Here is a 25,317-nt window from a genome sequence, read left to right on the forward strand (position 1 = left end):
TGATTTAGTACTTTTAAATTATGATCATTTTCATTATGAATTGTCGATTTGTAATTTTTTACGCGATTTCATTATATATATATATATATATATATATATATATATATATATATATATATATATATATATATATATATATATATATATATATATATATATATATATATATATATATATATATATATATATATATATATATATATATATATATATATATATATATATATATATATATATATATATATATATATATATATATATATATATATATATATATATATATATATATATATATATATATATATATATATATATATATATATATATATATATATATATATATATATATATATATATATATATATATATATATATATATATATATATATATATATATATATATATATATATATATATATATATATATATATATATATATATATATATATATATATATATATATATATATATATATATATATATATATATATATATATATATATATATATATATATATATATATATATATATATATATATATATATATATATATATATATATATATATATATATATATATATATATATATATATATATATATATATATATATATATATATATATATATATATATATATATATATATATATATATATATATATATATATATATATATATATATATATATATATATATATATATATATATATATATATATATATATATATATATATATATATATATATATATATATATATATATATATATATATATATATATATATATATATATATATATATATATATATATATATATATATATATATATATATATATATATATATATATATATATATATATATATATATATATATATATATATATATATATATATATATATATATATATATATATATATATATATATATATATATATATATATATATATATATATATATATATATATATATATATATATATATATATATATATATATATATATATATATATATATATATATATATATATATATATATATATATATATATATATATATATATATATATATATATATATATATATATATATATATATATATATATATATATATATATATATATATATATATATATATATATATATATATATATATATATATATATATATATATATATATATATATATATATATATATATATATATATATATATATATATATATATATATATATATATATATATATATATATATATATATATATATATATATATATATATATATATATATATATATATATATATATATATATATATATATATATATATATATATATATATATATATATATATATATATATATATATATATATATATATATATATATATATATATATATATATATATATATATATATATATATATATATATATATATATATATATATATATATATATATATATATATATATATATATATATATATATATATATATATATATATATATATATATATATATATATATATATATATATATATATATATATATATATATATATATATATATATATATATATATATATATATATATATATATATATATATATATATATATATATATATATATATATATATATATATATATATATATATATATATATATATATATATATATATATATATATATATATATATATATATATATATATATATATATATATATATATATATATATATATATATATATATATATATATATATATATATATATATATATATATATATATATATATATATATATATATATATATATATATATATATATATATATATATATATATATATATATATATATATATATATATATATATATATATATATATATATATATATATATATATATATATATATATATATATATATATATATATATATATATATATATATATATATATATATATATATATATATATATATATATATATATATATATATATATATATATATATATATATATATATATATATATATATATATATATATATATATATATATATATATATATATATATATATATATATATATATATATATATATATATATATATATATATATATATATATATATATATATATATATATATATATATATATATATATATATATATATATATATATATATATATATATATATATATATATATATATATATATATATATATATATATATATATATATATATATATATATATATATATATATATATATATATATATATATATATATATATATATATATATATATATATATATATATATATATATATATATATATATATATATATATATATATATATATATATATATATATATATATATATATATATATATATATATATATATATATATATATATATATATATATATATATATATATATATATATATATATATATATATATATATATATATATATATATATATATATATATATATATATATATATATATATATATATATATATATATATATATATATATATATATATATATATATATATATATATATATATATATATATATATATATATATATATATATATATATATATATATATATATATATATATATATATTTGGATATTTTAGTGTCATTAATCATATCATTATTTGTGTTATATTTTTAAAAAACACCTTAGATAGTTGTATTTTGTTTGAGTTGAAGAAACATTTGCCATGCAAAATAAATTATATGTTTGAATTAATATTTTAGCGGAAAACCCGAAAAAACCCAAACGATCCAAAAAATCCGAAAAAATCCAAAGTAAAAAAAGCTCGTATTTTATTGGTTTGATTTGGTTCATATATTTAAAAATCCCATACAAATGATTTCATTTGATATTTAAAAAATTCATACCAACCCAACCATATGCACGCCTAACGCGTGGTGTTTCTAAAAGTGTTTGATCTTAAATTTTGATCTTTGCTTAATAGATTCTTTAGAAAATATTTTTAATTTAAAATAATTCGCTAGGAAGATTTTATGTTGCTTATTATAAATAAATTATAGCTTTTGCCTATAAAAAAGAATTTGAAGTTGATTGAGCAGGTTCGCTGTCTTAAAATATCTTAACTGTCTTAAAATATCTTAAATTTTTGAGAGACAAAACTAATTTATGTTCGCAACAACTTCCCCAAACATTGTCTAGTGGATATTTTTTTCAAGCGAAGACTATTTATATTAAATCCGTTAAGCATGATTAAAAAAATAAATAATCAAGACCATTCTTTTTTAAGGCCATTTGTGAACTTAATCCCTTGTCAAGTCATTCATACAAATGCTCCTATTTTAGGTGGTAGTCAATTTTTTATTTTTAAATTTTATTCTACGACATTTTAAGTTTATGTCGAGCAATTTAGGTCTAAATAAATGATAATATGGTCAATAAATTTCCGTTAAATAAGCTGTATAAACAAAAATTAAAAACCATAGATTTTTAAAATAAATGTTATAGACCACTCTAAACTAAAACTTCAAAGAATGATGTAGAGTCTATAAGATTGAAAATTAGAATTAGTCTCAAGTTTCGACAGATGAATCGCCTCTATTTTCTTTTTTTCTTTTTTTAAATAAAGGAAAAGACTAACTTTTTTTTTGTTTTGTCCGTAGAACTTGTCAAGTTTAACCCAATATCCTAAATTCTTTTAAAAAAAAGAAGAGAACAAGTGATTTTGAGAAAAAAAAAATCTAATTATTCGATTGTTTTAAGATTTACCTTAAATGTTTATATTCTATGTATAAAAGGGGGGAAACTATCGAAATACTTTTAATTTTTTTTTAAATACATAACTTATTTTATCATATTTTTAAAAATTTCATAACATTTTAACAAACTACAAAAATCTTACTCTCTCCTATTCTCAGATACATCACTTTACGCGATATATTGAAACATACGCGGAGTGATGTACTGGAAACTGAGGCGATGTATCAAGATGTATCCAAAATTGGAACGCGTTGTATCCGAAATCGGAACGCATTGTATCAGAACGTTTTGGGATGTACCCTACTCTCGCATGTTCTCGGATACATCACTTTACACGATGTATCGTTCGATACATTATTTTACGCGATGTATCAGTTGGATATATCACTCTACACTATGTATCGGGACGTACATGATGTATCAGGACATTGAGTGATGTATGACACAGACGCATGTATCGGGACATTGGGTGATGTATCCGAAATACAAACGCGATGTATCGGGAAATTGACTAATGTATCCGAAATGGAAATGCGATGTATCGGACGTTGAAGGATGTATTCGAAACCGAAACGTGATGTATCCGGATGCAACCAAATTTAAGCGATTTTTGTAATTTGAAAAAGAGTAGAATAGGACCCTCATCAAAATGCATTCTTACTAAAGAAATTATTCATAGAATATGAGAAAATTATATTAAAGCATAATAAATTACTATCGTTTTTATTATACATCGATGGATCATTGCAACTAATTGTAATAACAATAATTTTAGTATGGTTTTTGGATCTAGAATGTTGAAATTGAACTCACTTTGAACTAGGTGTAAATATTCAAAATACAGAGTTTTTATCAAGAGCTTGTTTTTGCTGCTTGCCACAAGTGAAGTATCAAAGTTCTATACAAATTACAAACCAACTAGTAAAGACACCATAACTAGATACTTCACAGTATAAGGTTGGAGATTCATTCCTTTTAGTAATTCTACACATTTTCTTTATCAAAAAGGTAAATAGTTGAAATCGAATCCACACACGTGCGAAAGACTTCCATCGATAACACTAAACTATAAACATCACGAGTCGTATATATGTACTGAAAGTTAATCCTCAGAATCTGAATAAGGTGGACAAGATCCATCATCTACATTGGCTAGTGGATTATACTGGGGAGAATCTGGATCAATGCATCCCGGTACTAGATCAAGATTGCAACGATCACCCTGCATTAGAATCGTGTCCCTTCTTATCAATACTAGGTTTGAAATGAAACTCGAATAAAAATATATAGAGAAAGATGATTCTACTTACGCCATCCACATTCAAATTACCAACCATAGCACATCTTGTGATCAAGATACTCGAGTCGGGGAAGATTGCCCTGTCACAGGCACCCTCCTGGCTCAACTCTTGTGTAAGACCCTGCATAACAAAATAATGACATATCACTCTTCAAAAGAAACTACGAGCATCATACAACTAGGCTATGTAGTACGAATACTGCACCCTAGATGGCAAAAGTCCAGTGGCCGATAGCATCACTAGCTTAGGCTCTGACACCCTAGTACATGACACGTAACAAGGAATCCCTTGTGGACCAGTTAGGACGACCTTGTTACATTTTTTTTCCTCGAGCACAAGAGTCACATGGATAGGTGATAAAGAAATAGAGACCAAATTACCATCCCACAAACGACGTGGGACTCCAACAATAAGTCCATATCAAAATCTGTATTGTAATTCATCGCGCTTGCAGCACAATTCAAGAACCAAACTTTAGGCATTAGTGTCATATAAAGAGGTCAAAATCGTTCATAATACGAGTACCTCAGTTTGTTAACTAAAAGACTAGAACTTGAATGTTTGCTACCTCAGTGAAGAATTCAGTTGGTTTATTTCTCCAAGCCTTGGGGACTTGAAATTGTAGTCTATAGGGACCATCCCATTCGGTTCCATTTGTGAACGAGAAGATCAAACTAAGAGCTGCAAACAGATGGATAAAAGGTAAAAATCGGAAGCTAAACGATTTATTCTTCTAAAATGCAACAAAGGGAAGTTTCTTAAATAAAAGCCTAAAACTCACCATGCTTGGGAATACATAACTGAATCGTATAAATAGGAGGATCGGCTTTTCCTCTGATTTTCTCGAGCATTATCCTAGGCTCACCACCACACATGATAGGCTGGTTAAAACCTCCTGAATTCGAATCTCAACAATTCAGCATTTTGGTTCTAATTTTAGAATGAAGACAATTGCAAATAGGAACGAAAAGAAGAACGAAACCTGTTGAATAAGTTATGTGAATTTGAAATATACATGAACTTACCATTAAATGCAATTCCAAAATCTTCATTAGGTACCATATTGCTTGCAGCTGGATTGTAAAAAAGCTTCAGTCTCTCTCCCTGTCAAAAAAAAATGAAAATAATAAACATTTAGGACCTCGATTACTAAGCATTCAGAAACATTATGTTATAAAAGATATATTCATTTTTTTTCCGGGATATTTGAACATACTGCAGTTGGAGGAAGACCATTCATTGTTTTCCAATATACTGGTGATATTCCAAGGTCAAATTTAGCCCATGAAGGAAGCACATATCTGTAACACCAACGTTGGCGAATGTCAAACTTATATAGTTCTATATCATGTATATATAGATAGAGCAATCACTTTCTGTTAAATTACAATAGATACTGTCGTTACTTTATCAGTATATATATATGTTAGTTCATCGAGTCGATGCTAACAAAACTCAGTATGTCTCATTAAAAGACGGAAGACAAGAGAATGAATAAGCTTACTCTTTGATTTCCTCTGCAGGGGAAGTTGCAACTGCCGCAGCAACTACACCCCTATGGATCCTTACTAGTTTCCTTGTAGCTGGATAATATGTTCTCAAGTGCGCGCCCATAAAACTTGTAGCTACATGTTGAATATACAGATACATTAGAGAAATGAAATTATGCCAATGAAATGGTTGAGTTCTGTTTTTTTTTTCTTTTTGATTTGTTCCGTATCAGCTTTGGAGCCCGATTAATTTGCACTCACTAAGTTTCTATGGGGTAATTTGTGTGTTAGATTAAATCGTTACGCAAATTAAACTATGCCACAATCCCTATTCATTGGGATTGACTATATGAATCCTCTGTATTCATTCTACTATATTTTGATTCTTCTTCATTCCAATACAAAATTATCCAAATTACAACATATTAAAGTAAATATATGCAGATCGAGGAAAAAAAAAATAGAAAAGGCAACAAGGTGCACAAAACATCTCGCGTTAGCCGAGTCTGGGGAAGGGCTGCACCCGCCCCTTAGAGATGTGATGTAGACAGTCTATCCTAATTACAAGTATTAGTGACTATTTTAACGGCTCAAACCCCTTACCTATAATTCACACGAAGACAATTTTACTGTTGCTTCGATGCTTTCTTTTCACATATCGAGAAAGAAAAAGGAATGTTACAGAAATTGTGTATCTTACCATATATATTTGAAACAGAGGGACTTGTATTAGTATTAGAAGCAGAACGAGTTGCAGAAAATAAAGAGGGACTTGTTGATGCTGCAGCCATTTTGGAAGCTGTAGGATGAGAAAGATAGAAATTATTCCAAATATAATAAATATAAGAAGGATAACATATTGTAAGGTATAAATTTGCAACCACACAAAATACTAACTTCTTTTTTTTCTTCTTAAATAAAAATATCTCTTAACCCCAAAACAAGACAAATCACTTCATTTTCACACTTTAGCATGAATCTTCCAACTCCCAAAAAATCTTCTATCTTAAGATCAACTTATTCAATTATCATCTAAAGACTGAGATTTAAATGCTCAGATATTTTTCATTCTAGTAATCGAGAAATACGCTATTAAAAATCTTCGAATTATAGAAAAAATTCAGAAAGAAGAATAAGGAGAACAAACACAATTGTACCCATACTGGTGATTTTCCAAGGTCAAATTTAAAATTGACACAATATTTCACTTAGATATCTTAATTACACGATGTTCATTTAGACATCTCATTTACGGTTTGAGATTTTGCAATGTTATTTTAATACTTTTTTTAATATCAGTAAAAATATATAATATGTATTACACTCGCGAATGACATGTAAAGTGATGAATTAAAGAATGAAATTTCACATTTGTGTGAAAATTAATTTTTAAATAATTAATTTAAAAAAAATTAAATAATAACTAATAAATTAATGAAACATGACCTAAATAATTACAAAATAGAATAAAATTTAAATCATTAAAAGAAACACCCCACTCCTGTCTTCTTTAAATGCCCAAACATCTGCCCGCACACCAAGTCCCCTTGCCCCGTCTTCTCCAAATCCGGCGCACACTAGTTTACTATACTTTCTCTCTTCTTCTTTCTTTTTTTTTGTTGATAAATAGCTTGATAGAAAAAATCGGAGATTTGGGTTAGTTTAAAGAATTTATTTAGCTTAATTTAGAGAAATTTACTTTATTATTTTGCTGAAACTTTCATTCACAATGGATGAAATATAACACGGGTAAATTGTGGTTGAAAAAAAAAAAGAAAAAAAAAATTAACTAAAGAATAATTCACGCGCTGGTTAATGAGTGTATCACACTCATTATGCTATGTAAGCAAAAAGTCTCAAAATGACATAATGAAATCTTACGTGTATAAAATAAACATAATCCAGTTAAGGTGTCTAAGTGAAACATTGTGTCGACTTTAAGGGAACACCGATGGATTAAATTTTTTGTTTGTGGTTGGTTATATTTCATACATTAAAATTTGTTATAAGCAAATTGACTAGCCCATTTAGGAGTGGTCGTATGGTATATGCCGAATTACTTTCATATCAAATTTTTGATATCATGATAATAGTACCATTATATTTGATATGGTATATGATATATATTTTATTTTTTTAGGTATTTGATATGATATATGATATTTAGAAACATATCGAAATATCAAATATCATATCGAAGCATAGAGTTACATAATTAATATATATATATAGTTGAGTAATTTTATTGATACAAAATAAAGTCCAATAACTTTATTAGTTAAAATCTTAAAATTGATTAGTAACCTTTTGAGATATTAACTCGTCTGTTCATGAATCTAATATCAAATTACAGAACAATTGATTCGAGAGTGAGCACAATAAGTATATATTTCTTTGGTGCTAAATTATTACACACTTAATATATAATTTTACAAGTAGTGTGCAGAAGATTTGGCAAAAATCTTCAAAATGGTAGAATTTAACCCAAACTGAATCAAATTATGTGCACTCTATACCATGTCATCAGGTTGAGCATAAACCTATACAAATCTGCTTAGAAAAAAATGGTGAATGTAATAGAAAATAAACTTAGCAGAAAACTCGCGAACACGATATTTGAGGAAGATGAAGGAGGTGGGATGCTGCCTGCTGGAGTATTTGAGGCTGAGGAATTGGAACTTGAAACTTTAATGGCCATTTTTTGACCAGCTAAACAGTGCTCACCAACAGTGCAAATATAATAATGATCACCAAGAGTTTGAACTGTTATTTTTGCAGGCCCTTTCTTGATTGCTTCACCTATAGAATTTTGTGTACTGCATTCTTCATATGAACTTCTTGATACTTCTTGTACATCATGGTTTCCTTGCGTAAATTTGAATACTGGTCCCGAATTCATCATAAAATGTTAGCCAAAAGTTTTATAATTTGATTCTACTATCAAAACTGACAATTGAAAGCAGACCATGGTAGTATATTATCTCTCTCCGTTTACAAAAAAATGACCATATTTCCTCTTTAGTCTGTTTAAAAAAGAATGACTCTTTTCTATTTTTTGACAATATTTAACAATTTTAACTTTCCACGTGATATACTTAACACCACAAAATTAAACGACATTTTAGTATATTTGACATAACTGTAATTATTCTTTATTTTTTTCTGAAGCATGCTTCTTAAAGTTCAAAATAATCACAAATGGTGATTCTAAGACTTCTTTTTTTAGAATTCATACCACTAGACTATATGTAGCGACATTTTATTAATAATACAATTAAAAAAAAAAACTTAACAGAGATAAGTCAATTCTATTGAGGTAAGAAATCTTTATATTAATCCGTATAAAAAAAAATAATAGCTAAAAAAAATTAAGTATTTTATGATTATCACAAATTCATAATACACTTTATGATGTTATTACAAATTAGCATGTTAAATACTATAGAAATATAAAAGCCATGATGAGATTTGAGTAATTAAACTCAAACTTAGTTTTGGAAATGTTGGAGAGTTTATAGTTTTAATGTTAAAGAGTTCTTTTTTAACCGTATAAGGAATTTCTAGACCATTGTTTTGTATACATAAGTAGATTTTTACGGGTTAAGTATGAATCAGATACGAGATTTTTTGTTTAAATGGGTTAAATTTAATATCTTTAATTTTTTGGCTTTGAAAATTACATGTCACATTATTAAAAAGTGGTCGAATGCATCATAGTTTTTGAATAAGTGATCTTTTAAGTGAATTAACAAAAAATCAGCACCATTTTAATACATGACAGAAAAAATTAACATTTTGGTGGTAAGTACTGTTTCTGTCCTTTGTTTTTTATTCTTAATCAAGAGGTTTTGGGTTCGAGTCTTCTTGGATACAATATCATCTTTGTTAGGAAATACTTTATTCTCAGTGTGAAACTTTTAGTCATGATTTCAATTTTAATTGGATTCAATGTAGGTATATCAGACGCCGGATAAGAAACCGAGAATTAAAAAACTAGATACGTTATCTTTTAAATCAAAAGAAGGAATGATTTTGTTCACTTATTTACTTTAAAATATTTTGATAATTATCTTTTATTTTAAATCATAAAATATAAAAACAATCAAACGAATTAAAACAGAAAGAATACCTAAAGTATCACCAATTTTGATTGAATTTGCATCAGCCCACATCGAATAAGCTGCAGCACCATTAATTGGTATAGACCAACCAAAGCTATCCCCAACTATATGTTCTGTTTGTGCTATTGTGATTTGTAGCAAAATTGCCATAATTAAAGCACCACAAACAATTTTCTCCATCTTCTCTATTTTTCTTTTTTTTTTTAAAAAAAAATAAAAATAATTGTGATAGAAAATGCTCTAGTTTTTTGCAACCAAAAAAAAAAAAAAAGATTGTAGGTTACTAGAGATATCCTATCTGAGACCTATGCTTATTTGTTATGAAAAAAATTGCTATATATATGTATAATAGAAGAATTTTAATTGGTCTTAACTTGATGTCAAAGGAAATCCACTCCATTAGCAGCAAGTGCGCACAGCCACTACTTTCCATCTAGAACAATTGTTTTTATTGTTCGAAAGTAAAACAATTTATGTTTGACAGAAATTCATACATGAGATTTTTAAATTTTTTGAAATGGAATTTATATATTCATAAACTACGTAAGAAAATATTATAAGTCACAGTAATTGATAATTTTAAATATTTAAAAAATACACGAAAAATTTACAATCAAAAAATTTGAACAGGTGATTCAAAATAAAAGAAATATAGGCTTGATAGTTGATCATACAAACATGGACTTTATATAAAATAGAACAATTTTTTAGCTACACTTACATTGGACAATAGACATCAACTATGAAAACCAAACACAAACTCAACAACTAGTTCAAACATAAAGACCCTGCATATAATTTTTTCACCAGCTTAACAACTAACTGAAATCAAATAAAAGACTCAATATACTATTTTTAACCAACAATAGACTCTGCATATAAAGTAATAAGGATTTCAAATGGCTATTTTATCTCCAAAGAAACAAAACTTGACCTCTTTTTCATATTCGTCGAAGTTTTTGACCATGGAATTTCTTCCTCCTCCTCCTCTTCTTCTTCCTATTCTTCTTCTTCCTCTTCTCTTCCTCTTCCTCTTCCTCTTCCTCTTCTTCTCCATATTGCTGCTCCCAGTACAACAAATTCAATTGCCTACTAAACTCATAAATCTCACATGTCATTCCAAAATGTAAATATTTACAATTGACACAAAAAAGTTTCTAACACATAGGACATGCCCTAATTGGATATCCCTGTTGAACATCAATCAATTTACCCATACAATCCATATAAGGGCAATCAATAAATAGTGGAAAAGCCAAAACTTTTATTAGACGACTAACATCTCTTACTCTAATAAGAAAATCGATCGGCATTATTTAATTGATATCTAAAATTTCCTTGCAATAAGAAGTAGGACACCTTATAGAAATCTCATGGATAACCTCATCGACATTTTTACCTATATAATTATGTATGCATTCTTCACAGTAACAATGATTGCAATAAGTGCCCCACATCATTATGTTTGACAGCGAAAATACATCTTCACAGATTTCACAGAAAGTACATGAAGATTCCCCCTCTTGAGTAATACTATTCTTTAGGTTAAGTGAATCTGGAACAACAGAATACTTAATTTCTATAGGTTTTTTACCAACACCATAATTAGAGCTTGATTCCAAGTTTTTACCAGAATGAAACTGAGCTGAGTAGAAGAGGATATTTTGCAACTCAATAGCATCATCTCCGCTCTTATAGCCATTGTTATATTCAGTGATAGCAATGAAATCAGAACTAAGCTAGGTAGGATCAACTTCAACTTCGTTGGAGTTCAAGATTTGTAAATCTGTTGATTCCATATAAATTTGATTGGAATTTACGATTCACAAATCTGTTATTTCCATTTCAACTTGATTGAAATTCGCAATTTATGAATTTGTTGATTCCATTTCTACATCGCTGGCTCCGGCATATCTCTGAATATTGTGTCTTCTATGGAGTCTTCGGAAATTCTTCGACCCTTTTGATGATGACACCCTTTTGTTCTTGATCTTTGGCTTCGGCTGCAAGAATTTGGATATGATAGGGCTCTTTATTTTGCTGTCAGCAGAACCTTACATTTCTTGCTCAGTACACACACACAAACACACGCACAGCGCGCGCGCACACACATTTACACATGCGCAGCACGCACGCACGCACGCACACATCAAATTCTTGTTTTTATTTAACTTTTTAGGGTTTCAGAATTAATTTGGATTATACCAAATTTAAAATATATTAATAATATATGTGCGATTTGGTATGCCCTGTAAGCCAAGTGAAACGGTCAATAAGATCATGCCACATGTTCAAAAGTGATACAACATATCTAGTCAAATTAACCACGTTTGAGAACACGTATCGTGTACAATTGACGTGTTTCAACCATTAAACAATTTAAACTAAAATTTTATTAGTAAAAAAAATCATACTAATCATAATTCTTTCCTCTAAACAAGACTAACATGTTCAAACTAATCAAATATCATCATGTCAATTTCAGCCTAATCTATCGGGAAAAAAATCCCTCATCACAATTGTTCCGTCCCAACAAAAATGACATATTTCATTTAATCAAATACCATTATAGCAACCAAAATATGGTAAAAGAAGGTTGTCTTGGCCATATAAGTTTAACCCATGTAGAAGTTGCATGATCTAGCTAATCAAATATTGTCATGAGAATTTTAATTTGATTGGTCAAGAAGAATTTGTTATCTCTTCCATCTTGATATAAGGACATGTTTGAGTCAATCAATATCGTCATGTCAACGTCAATATGAACGAAAAGAGTTTGTCCTTGTCATAATTCTTCTAACCTACAACTATAATAAGGATTTTCTTAATTTAAGAGGCTAGAGGATCTCGAGGATCAAATGCTATAAGTTCTCTATGAAGATCAAGGATGAAGGTAAATTAAATACCTAAGTATTCAAGACAAATGTAATATTATGGTCTTAAAAGAAAAAAATTGACATATATTTGTCCATCAAAGTGTTTTTAGTGAATCAAATTCAAATTCAACACAAATTCGAAACTAAACTCATAAATCTCACATGTCATTCCAAAATGTAAATGTTTACAATTGACACAAAAAAGTTTCCAACACTTAGGACATGCCCTAATTTGGTATCCATGTTGATCATCAATAAATTTACCCATACAATCCATATAAGGGCAATCAATAAATAGTGAAAAACCAAAACTTTTATTAGACGACTGACATCTCTTACTCTAATAAGAAAATCGACCGGCATTATTAAATTGATATCTAAAATTTCCTTTTAATCATAAGTAGGACACCTTATAGCAACCTCTTGGATAACTTCATCGACATTTTTGTTGGGAATTAAACACACAACACACACAAATAATCTAGAGAAAAGAGAAACGAAACACAAACGGGACACACAAGAATTTAACGTGGTTCGGTTTCCCTACTCCACGACTGTAACAGGAGGATTTTTATTTCACTTGTGCTACTTTAGAGTTACAAATACAAGGATCATATTTATAGGAAAACCAAATAGTTAACCTAGGGTTTCAGTAATGGGTCGGGCCGGCTCACAAGCCTCCACAAAGCCCAACAATCTCCCACTTGGAGGCTTGAAGAATTTCAACTGCCATCCACTTAGAACACTTGTATGTCTAGTAATCTTTTTCAACTCTCTCCTGCTACAGCGGCCTTCTCATCAGTCAACTGAAAGGCCCGTTGAAGCTCCCCGAAGCTTCAACACATCAGTCACGGCTGAAACTGCCCTTGACTCGTCCTCGGTCCCTACCGGCTCCCACTTGAGACACGAACTGCCGGATCCTAGAACTCCCTGAGAACAAACACTCTCCATACTCAGCAAGAAATTTTCTGGAGACGTATCAACAGCTGGAATACTGGTTCTCTTGACCCACTGTCTTCTAGGAGCCTTGGCTGAAGCACGGCCGGTGCTCCCACTGCCACAAACGCCTCTGACTGGTCTTCCTGAACCTTTCCTTGCTCGTTCATCCTGAATCTGACCTGTGGCTCTGGGTTTCTTTCTTGCAAAGACAACCTTCTTCTGCCCACGAGATTCTGTGAACCGGACTTTGTTTTTCTTCTGAACTGGGACGGTCACTCCCTCAGACGGTAATCCGACAATATACAACGATCCTCTTTTTGTTCCACGAGCCATGACAAGATTGCCCCTCACGACCTTCCACTGCCCATTTCCGAACTTCACATGATGTCCCTGTTCATCCAACTGCCTAACAGAAATCAAACTTTTCGTCAAGCTTGGAACAACTCTGACATCCTTCAAGGTCCAGAAACCGACTGGCGTCTTCAGCACCATGTCACCCATGCCCGTAACATCAAGAGCTCTATCGTCTGCAAGCCTTACCTTTCCAAAGTCTCCAATAACCAGATTCTGCAATGCTTCACTGCTGTGGGTAGCGTGAAAAGAAGCACCAGAATCCATGACCCAGGAATCCACATTGCTCTCCGCGCAACAGATAAACAAATCCTCGTTGACGCTGTCTTCTGCAATGTTGACTTGTTTGTCTTTCTGGCATTGATTCCTGAAATGCCCCACCTCCTTGCAGTTCCAACATGTTACACCTGAGCCATCCCGAGCCTTTGACTGACTCCTTCTTCGGTTCCTGCTCCCACTACCTCTGTTATTTCCTCTGCCTCTGACGACGTTTAGCATATCACCTGATGATTCTCCAGAACTCCTTCTTCTGACATCCTCGCCAAGAACGAGATCACGAATCTTCTCAAAGGTGAATCCATTAGGTCCCACTGAACTGGCAACTGCTGTAACCGTTCCGGACCAACTGTCAGGCAATGATGATAACAGTAGTAAAGCTTGAACTTCATCATCGAACTTAATGCCAACTGACAAAAGTCTGGCTAAGATCGAATTCAATGAGTTGATGTGCTCGGTAACTGAACTGCCTTCCTTCATCTTTGTGTTCACCAACTCTCTAATCAGAAAAATTTTGTTTGCTGCAGATGGCTTCTCGTACATGTTAGACAAGGCTTCCAAGATGCCTTTCGCTGTCTTCTCCTTAAGAATGTTGAACGCAACATTCTTGGTCAACGAGAGTCGGATAACTGACATAGCTTTCCGATCCAAAACTGCCCACTCTGCATCAGACAATTTTCCTTGCTTGTCACCCAACACTACGTCCAAATCTTTCTGAACCAGCAAATCTTCAATCTGCATCTTCCACCAACTGAAATCTGTACCATCGAACTTCTCAATTCGGAACTTCCCATCTTCTGCCATCTCAAAGGACTTCGGCAATTCCCTTAACGGCGTCTACAGACAGCGGGCGGCGATTTGGACGATGCTCACGATCTGGACGCTCGCGGCTGGATCTGAGGCTCCTCGACGCGGCGGCCACTGGAACGGCGCGACGGACAGCACACGGACGACGGCTGTTCGCACCCTGCGCGGTTCTCCTAGCCGGCTGCTGCTTGAGGTTACCCACACGGTAACGGCGGCTACTCCTCCCTGCACACAGTTCTTCACACAAGAACCCTAGGTGACAATTTCTCACAGTTTGTGTTACAATGTTGTTGAAACCTCGCTCTGATACCAATTGTTGGGAATTAAACACACAACACACACAAATAATCTAGAGAAAAGAGAAACGGAACACAAACGGGACACACAAGAATTTAACGTGGTTCGGTTTCCCTACTCCACGACTGTAACAGGAGGATTTTTATTTCACTTGTGCTACTTTAGAGTTACAAATACAAGGATCATATTTATAGGAAAACCAAATAGTTAACCTAGGGTTTCAGTAATGGGTCGGGCCGGCTCACAAGCCTCCACAAAGCCCAACATTTTACCTATATAATTATGTATGCATTCTTCACAGTAACGATGATTGCAATTGGTGCCCCATATCATTATGTTTGACAGCGAAAATACATCTTCACAGATTTCACAGAAAGTACATGAAGATTCCCCCTCTTGAGTAATACTATTCTTTAGGTTAAGTGAATCTGGAACAACAGAATACTTAATTTCTATAGGTTTTTTACCAACACCATAATTAGAGCTTGATTCCAAGTTCTTACAAGAATGAAACTGAGCTGAATAAAAGAGGATATTTTGCAACTCAATAGCATCATCTCCGCTCTTATAGCCATTGTTATATTCAGTGATAGGAATGAAATCAGAACTAAGCGAGGTAGGATCAACTTCAACTTCGTTGGAGTTCAAGATTTGTAAATCTGTTGATTCCATATCAATTTGATTGGAATTTACGATTCGCAAATCTGTTGTTTCCATTTCAACTTGATTGGAATTCGCGATTTATGAATTTGTTGATTCCATTTCTACATCGCTGGCTCCGGCATATCTCTGAATATTGTATCTTCTATGGAGTCTTCGGAAATTCTTCGACCCTCTTGATGATGACAACCTTTTGTTCTTGATCTTTGGCTTCGGCTGCAAGAATTCTGATATGATAGGGCGCTTTATTTTGCTGTCAGTAGAACCCTACATTTCTTGCTCAGTACACACACACAAACACACACACAGCGCGCACGCACGCACACATACACACACGCAGCACGCATGCACAGACACACACATCAAGTTCTTGTTTTTATTTAAATTTTTAGGGTTTTAGAATTAATTTGGATTATACCAAATTTAAAATATATTAATAATATATGTGCGATTTGGTATGCCCTGTAACCCAAGTGAAACGGTCAATAAGATTATGCCACATGTTAAAAGTGATACAACGTATCTAGTCAAATTAACCACGTTTGAGAACACGCCTCGTGTACAATTGACGTGTTTCAACCATTAAACAATGTAAACTAAAATTTTATTGGTAAAAAAAATCATCCTAATCATAATTCTTTCCTCTCAACAAGACTAACATGTTCAAACTAATCAAATATCATCACGTCAACTTCAGCCTAATCTATCAGGAAAAACATCCCTCATCACAATTGTTCCATCCCAACATAAATGACATATTTAATTTAATCAAATACCATTATAGCAACCAAAATATGGTAAAAGAAGGTTGTCTTGCCCATATAAGTTTCACCCTAGTAGAAGTTGCATGATCTAGCTAATCAAATATTGTCATGAGAATTTTAATTTGATTGGTCAAGAAGAATTTGTTATCTCTTCCATCTTGATACAAGGACATGTTGAGTCAATCAATATCATCATGTCAACGTCAATATGAACGAAAAGAGTTTGTCCTTGTCACAATTCTTCTAACCTACAACTATAATAAGGATTTCTTAATTTAAGAGGCTAAAGGATCTCGAGGATCAAATGCTATAAGTTCTCTATGAAGATCAAGGATGAAGGTGAATTAAATACCTAAGTATTCAAGACAAATGTAATATTATGGTTTTAAAAGAACAAATTCACATATTTTTATCCATCAAAGTGTTTTTTGTGAATCAAATTCAAATTCAACACAAATTCGAAACTAAACTCATAAATCTCACATGTCATTCCAAAATGTAAATATTTACAACTGACACAAAAAAGTTTCCAACACTTAGGACATGCCCTAATTGGGTATCCATGTTGATCATCAATCAATTTACCCATACAATCCATATAAGGGCAGTCAATAAATAGTGAAAAAGCCAAAACTTTTATTAGACAACTGACATCTCTTACTCTAATAAGAAAATCGACCGGCATTATTAAATTGATATCTAAAATTTCCTTGCAATCAGAAGTAGGACACCTTATAGCAACCTCTTGGATAACCTCATTGACAGTTTTACCTATATAATTATGTATGCATTCTTCACAGTAACGATGATTCCTATTGGTGCCCCACATCATTATGTTTGACAGCGAAAATACATCTTCACAGATTTCACAGGAAGTACATGAAGATTCCCCCTCTTGAGTAATACTATTCTTTAGGTTAAGTGAATCTGGAACAACAGAATACTTAATTTCTATAGGTTTTTTACCAACACCATAATTAAGAGCATGATTCCAAGTTCTTACCAGAATGAAACTGAGCTGAATAAAAAAGGATATTTTGCAACTCAATAGCATCATCTCCGCTCTTATAGCCATTGTTATATTCAGTGATAGCAATGAAATCAGAACTAAGCGAGGTAGGATCAACTTCAACTTCGTTGGAGTTCAAGATTTGTAAATCTGTTGATTCCATATCAATTTGATTGGAATTTACGATTCGTAAATCTGTTGTTTCCATTTCAACTTGATTGGAATTCGCAATTTATGAATTTGTTGATTTCATTTCTACATCGCTGGCTCCGGCATATCTCTGAATATTGTGTCTTCTATGGAGTCTTCGGAAATTCTTCGACCCTCTTGATGATGACAACCTTTTGTTCTTGATCTTTGGCTTCAGCTGCAAGAATTTGGATATGATAGGGCGCTTTATTTTGCTGTCAGTAGAACCCTACCTTTCTTGCTCAGTACACACACACAAACACACACACATACACACGCACAGCGCGCGCGCACGCACACATACACACACGCAGCACGCACGCACGAGCACACACGCAGCACGCGCGCGCACACACACATCAAGTTCCTGTTTTTATTTAACTTTTTAGGGTTTTAGAATTAATTTGGATTATACCAAATTTAATATATATTAATAATATATGTGAGATTTGGTATGCCCTGTAAGCCAAGTGAAACGGTCAATAAGATCATGCCACATGTTAAAAGTGAAACGACGTATCTAGTCAAATTAACCACGTTTGAGAACACGCCTCGTGTACAATTGACGTGTTTCAACCATTAAACAATGTAAACTAATATTTTATTGGTAAAAAAAATCATCCTTATCATAATTCTTTCCTCTCAACAAGACTAACATGTTCAAACTAATAAAATATCATCATGTCAACTTCAGCCTAATCTATCGGGAAAAAAATCCCTCATCACAATTATTCCGTCCCAACATAAATGACATATTTATTTTAATCAAATACCATTATAGAAACCAAAATATGGTAAAAGAAGATTGTCTTGACCATATAAGTTTCACCCTTGTAGAAGTTGCATGATCTAGCTAATGAAATATTATCATGAGAATTTTAATTTGATTGGTCAAGAAGAATTTGTTATCTCTTCCATCTTGATACAAGGACATGTTTGAGTCAATCAATATCATCATGTCAACGTCAATATGAACGAAAAGAGTTTGTCCTTGTCACAATTCTTCTAACCTACAACTATAATAAGGATTTTCTTAATTTAAGAGGCTAGAGGATCTCGAGGATCAAATGCTATAAGTTCTCTATGAAGATCAAGGATGAAGGTAAATTAAATACCTAAGTATTCAAGACAAATGTAATATTATGATTTTAAAAGAACAAATTCACATATTTTTGTCCATCAAAGTGTTTTTTGTGAATCAAATTCAAATTCAACACAAATTCGAAACTATACTCATAAATCTCACATGTCATTCCAAAATGTAAATATTTTCAATTGACACAAAAAAGTTTCCAACACTTTGGACATGCCCTAATTGGGTATCCATGTTGATCATCAATCAATTTACCCATACAATCCATATAAGGGCAATCAATAAATAGTGGAAAAGCCAAAACTTTTATTAGACGACTGACATCTCTTACTCTTATAAGAAAATCGACCGGCATTATTAAATTGATATCTAAAATTTCCTTGCAATCAGAAGTAGGACACCTTATAGCAACCTCTTGGATAACCTCATCGACATTTTTACCTATATAATTATGTATGCATTCTTCACTGTAACGATGATTGCAATTGGTGCCCACATCATTATAATTGACAGCGAAAATACATCTTCACAGATTTCACAGAAAGTACATGAAGATTCCTTCTCTTGAGTAATACTATTCTTTAGGTTAAGTGAATCTGGAACAACAAAATACTTAATTTCTATAGGTTTTTTACCAACACCATAATTAAGAGCTCGATTCCAAGTTCTTACCAGAAACAAACTGAGCTGATTAAAAGAGGATATTTTGCAACTCAATAGCATCATCTCCGCTCTTATAGCCATTGTTATATTCAGTGATAGCAATGAAATCAGAACTAAGCGAGGTAGGATCAACTTCAACTTCGTTGGAGTTCAAGATTTGTAAATCTGTTGATTCCATATCAATTTGATTGGAATTTACGATTCGTAAATCTGTTGTTTCCATTTCAACTTGATTGGAATTCGCGATTTATGAATTTGTTGATTCCATTTCTACATCGCTGGCTCTGGCATATCTCTGAATATTGTGTCTTCTATGGAGTCTTCGGAAATTCTTCGACCCTCTTAATGATGACAACCTTTTGTTCTTGATCTTTGGCTTCGGCTGCAAGAATTTGGATATGATAGGGTGCTTTATTTTGCTGTCATTAGAACCCTACATTTCTTGCTCAGTACACACACACATACACACGCACAACGCGTGCAAGCACACATACACACACGCAGCACGCACGCACGCACGCACGAGCACACACGCAGCACGCACGCGCACAAACACACATCAAGTTCTTATTTTTATTTAACTTTTTAGGGTTTTAGAATTAATTTGGATTATACCAAATTTAAAATATATTAATAATATATGTGCGATTTGGTATGCCCTGTAAGCCAAGTGAAACGGTCAATAAGATCATGCCACATGTTAAAAGTGATACAACGTATCTAGTCAAATTAACCACGTTTGAGAACACGCCTCGTGTACAATTGACGTGTTTCAACCGTTAAACAATGTAAACTAATATTTTATTGGTAAAAAAAATCGTCCTAATCATAATTTTTTCCTCTCAACAAGACTAACATGTTCAAACTAATCAAATATCATCATGTCAACTTCAGCCTAATCTATCGGGAAAAAAAATCCCTCATCACAATTATTCCGTCCCAACATAAATGACATATTTATTTTAATCAAATACCATTATAGCAACCAAAATATGGTAATATAAGGTTGTCTTGACCATATAAGTTTCACCCTTGTAGAAGTTGCATGATCTAGCTAATCAAATATTGTCATGAGAATTTTAATTTGATTGGTCAAGAAGAATTTGTTATCTCTTCCATCTTGATACAAGGACATGTTTGAGTCAATCAATATCGTCATGTCAACATCAATATGAACGAAAAGAGTTTGTCCTTGTCACAATTCTTCTAACTTACAACTACAATAAGGATTTTCTTGATTTAAGAGGCTAGAGGATCTCGAGGATCAAATGCTATAAGTTCTCTATGAAGATCAAGGATGAAGGTAAATTAAATACCTAAGTATTCAAGACAAATGTAATATTATGGTTTTATAAGAACAAATTCACATATTTTTGTCCATCAAAGTGTTTTTTGTGAATCAAATTCAAATTCAACACAAATTCGAAACTAAACTCATAAATCCTTAAATTTATATTCCAAGAAATAGATAAGAGGACTAATAGAGACTTAAACACCAATTATTTTTAAATATAATATCATGATTATTATTATTTACTTGGCATGAACTTTTTGTCTACCTCTCATTCTTTTTTTTGCCATGTATGAAAATTATTATGCTCTCGTACTTTTATTTTACTTAACTCTGTTGACTTGAGAAAGTAACATTGTCTTGTTAGAAAAGAAATCTTAGTAACGACCACCGAGAAAGCATATTAATTTAAGAGAAAAAAATACAAACTTCTAAGAAGCAAATGAACTTTAAAAGAAATAATAATATAGTGAACTAATTTCAATATGTGAAGCGTTGAAATCGATTATCAAAAGCACAACAATATGCATGCATGATAGAAAGCTTGAGCAATCATAATGGAGTTTTAGTTAAATTGAAGGACAAATATGTTAAAAGTTCTAGTTCATTCCATTGTAATAGCAAAAACCATGTCCGAACCTACCACTAATTAAAAATTTTCTCAATTTAAATCTGCAAAGATATTATATACTAATACTATATATATAGGAAACGATGTGAACACATTGAACTCAAAATAAGAGTGTATTTGAATTGGATTTAAAAAGTAGCTTTTAAGTTAAAAATAAAAAATTAAAATGAAATTTCTTTTAAGTCGAAAAATAAAAGATAGCTACTTTTGATTTTTGACATTAAGTCTTTTTAAACGTATTTTAATTCATTTTTTACTTTTCCAAACACTTTTTAATTTATTTTAAGTCATTTTTGAGTAATCTGAAGTTATTTTTTATAATTGTCAAACACAAAATAAAAAACTGACTTAAAAATCAGTTTGACCAACTTTTAAATCAACCTAACACTCTCTAAGTTTTTGAAAAGAAAAGAAAGTAACTTACATCTTGTGTCATAAAAAAATACTATCATAAAAAGAATACGCCAATAAATTTCAAAGTTGATTCCGAAGAAGAAAAAGAAGAACCACTAAAATTGTAAGAAATAGTTTCTCTTTATATGAGTTCATGTTTATTCCAAATTTGTCACCTTAAGAGTATCAAGGAATTTACACCTATAACATTGAGCTTATAAGTTATCTGCAGGGGCGGATCTATATGTAAGCGAAGGGATACTGTCACAAGACCAAACTTCGTATGTATATATAATATGTACAATATATATTCAATTTGTCACCCCCAGTAACAAGCACATACACGGTGTCAGTGGTGAGAGGGCAAGTTTTCGGCTTCATTTTTGCGAATTCGATCCTAGAATTGCACAGTTTTATGTAAAGCTGCATTTTCATTCCTTTTGCCAAAAAGGCCCAAGCAATGTTTCGAACCCACAAAGCATTATTATTATTATTCCATATGATATCAACTGGTATCAAGTTTCTTTTATTTATTTTTAATCAAAGACCCCAGGGTCATTTTATTTTAACAAAGGAATAGAGTTTTTGGTGAAAATTATCTTTTAATTATGCCTTAAACTTAAATAATATTCGTAAAGTACTATTTTTAGCAGAAATCATTCTTCAAGTATTTAAAAGTGAACAGTTTTCATCCTTCTACTTGAATTTATTTAAAAAGATCCCACAAAAATCAAGTCACCCTTCGTAAATATTATTCTTTGATACAACAAAATACTATAGTGAACTTGAAATTGAGTTCAGCATTATGCAAAATCCTTTAATTTGTTAGTTCTTTTTTTCATTTATTTTTCATGTAATTTGATATTAAAAATGTTATAAATTGAAATATGTTTCTTCTTAATTGAATATGTTAGAAGCTGCGTTTTTTGGTGACTTCCTTTTCTAATAATGCAGAATGAAACTCAAATGCAAGACGTAATCAATATTATGATCACTTCTAGCCTAAAAATTTATTGATCTAAATACATCTTGGCTGTGAAAAAGGTAAAGATAATTAAGTTCTAGCTTTGTTTTTTTAGTACATAAGAAAAAGATTATAATATGTATTCTCATACCTTTCAAACATTTTTTATTTCAGTAAGCAATAGTATCTAAGATTTTAAATATTTTTTTCAAGACTACTTTTAGTAATGAAATTATGCAGGAAAAATTTTGTTGATAGTCACATAAACTACTTATGTTTTTGTAGGATTCCTTAATTTTTTGATATCTAACAGAAGAACGAAAATTATTCACTTTAAATACTAGAAGGATATTAATAGGTTTATACCACCATCTTACTAGAAGAGTCTCAAAAGTAGCGAAAATTATTGGACTATGTGACATAAGAGAATAAATACTAACAGAGATCTTAAAAAGTTCCTCCTATTATTGACCTGTGAGTCTTGGTTTCATATCATCTATAACACCTCAGAGTTCTCACCAAGTGCATGATATGATATAGTAACTAACAAAAAATAATTCAGAACTTCACAAAGTATATTAATAGGTCATATCTTCTAAAATCAGTATTAGTATTCATGACATAAAGAATGTAGCAAAAGTTATGATTGTCTAAGTCTTGAGCCTTGTAGCAACACTTAGCTTATCAAGATTGGTAATCTTTTTGCCTTTACTTGGAATAACTTGAAAGTTCATGTATTCCACTGGACCTGCAATCAACCAAGGGTTATCCATGGCTGCTGCCATTTGATATGTATCCTCTCCCAAATGAGTAGTCTTTGATAAAAATTGCACTTAGCATACACTAGTATAACAAATAAGTTGTTTCTAAGACTATGATGCTTTAACTTCATGGTTAATTGTTGATATGTATTCTTAATCATGGTAAAATCATGGTTTGTAACAAAACAATTTGTTGACATCTTCACTCTCCGTCAGTGAGAGAGGAAACACTCTAAGCCCTATTACATCCAAGTCCAAGTCAGGCCTCCCTACACAGCTTTTACACACTGCCCTTACCTTAGCTATATGGGCATGTGGATCCTCAGAAGGTAGCCCTGAAAACAAACCTCTAGCAGTGAGCATTTGCATCAGGCTACTAGTTACCACAAAGGTGTGGCCTGGTGGTAGAGGCGGCAAGACAAGTGGCCCATCGGAGTCTGCTATGTTGTCATAGCCTCTGTAGTATGCTTGGGGCCGTGGAGCGGGATTTTGTCCCCTCTGTTGGTGTTCACCCGGAGCATCGGGTAACAACTGACCATGAACATCAACCGGAGCTGGGATGTTCTGGTTTGGATCATCATCATTGATTCCCAAGTTTCGATTCATGTTGCGTAGTGTACGCTCTAATTCGTGACCGTAGGGAAACAAGGGTTCTCTTCCTCTCCGTGTATTTGGCATACAAGGA

The 25,317-nt window shown here is 30.0% G+C and overlaps 2 protein-coding genes and 4 pseudogenes across 2 annotated transcripts; all 6 read right to left on the minus strand.

Moving 5' to 3' along the window:
• Positions 1-4,546: 4,546 nt before the first annotated feature.
• LOC107007380 lies at positions 4,547-7,426 on the minus strand. Its single transcript, XM_015205979.1, has 8 exons — positions 7,248-7,426; positions 6,562-6,682; positions 6,274-6,358; positions 6,083-6,161; positions 5,839-5,952; positions 5,626-5,738; positions 5,067-5,177; positions 4,547-4,978 (listed from the first exon to the last, which is right to left on the minus strand). Exons 1-8 carry the CDS (start codon positions 7,336-7,338, stop codon positions 4,859-4,861), a joined length of 834 nt encoding a protein of 277 aa, XP_015061465.1. The 5' UTR covers positions 7,339-7,426; the 3' UTR covers positions 4,547-4,858.
• Positions 7,427-8,909: 1,483 nt separating this feature from the next.
• Positions 8,910-10,977, minus strand: LOC107006710 (cucumber peeling cupredoxin-like). Its single transcript, XM_015205227.1, has 2 exons — positions 10,677-10,977; positions 8,910-9,430 (listed from the first exon to the last, which is right to left on the minus strand). Exons 1-2 carry the CDS (start codon positions 10,846-10,848, stop codon positions 9,102-9,104), a joined length of 501 nt encoding a protein of 166 aa, XP_015060713.1. The 5' UTR covers positions 10,849-10,977; the 3' UTR covers positions 8,910-9,101.
• A 594-nt stretch (positions 10,978-11,571) lies between these two features.
• On the minus strand, positions 11,572-12,557 carry LOC114075325 (annotated as a pseudogene).
• A 1,093-nt stretch (positions 12,558-13,650) lies between these two features.
• Positions 13,651-16,976, minus strand: LOC114075326 (annotated as a pseudogene).
• Positions 16,977-18,047: 1,071 nt separating this feature from the next.
• LOC114075327 lies at positions 18,048-18,900 on the minus strand (annotated as a pseudogene).
• Positions 18,901-19,984: 1,084 nt separating this feature from the next.
• Positions 19,985-20,860, minus strand: LOC114075328 (annotated as a pseudogene).
• Between the last annotated feature and the right edge of the window lie 4,457 nt (positions 20,861-25,317).

This window comes from Solanum pennellii, chromosome 12, assembly GCF_001406875.1.
Source record: "Solanum pennellii chromosome 12, SPENNV200".
NCBI lineage: Eukaryota > Viridiplantae > Streptophyta > Magnoliopsida > Solanales > Solanaceae > Solanum > Solanum pennellii.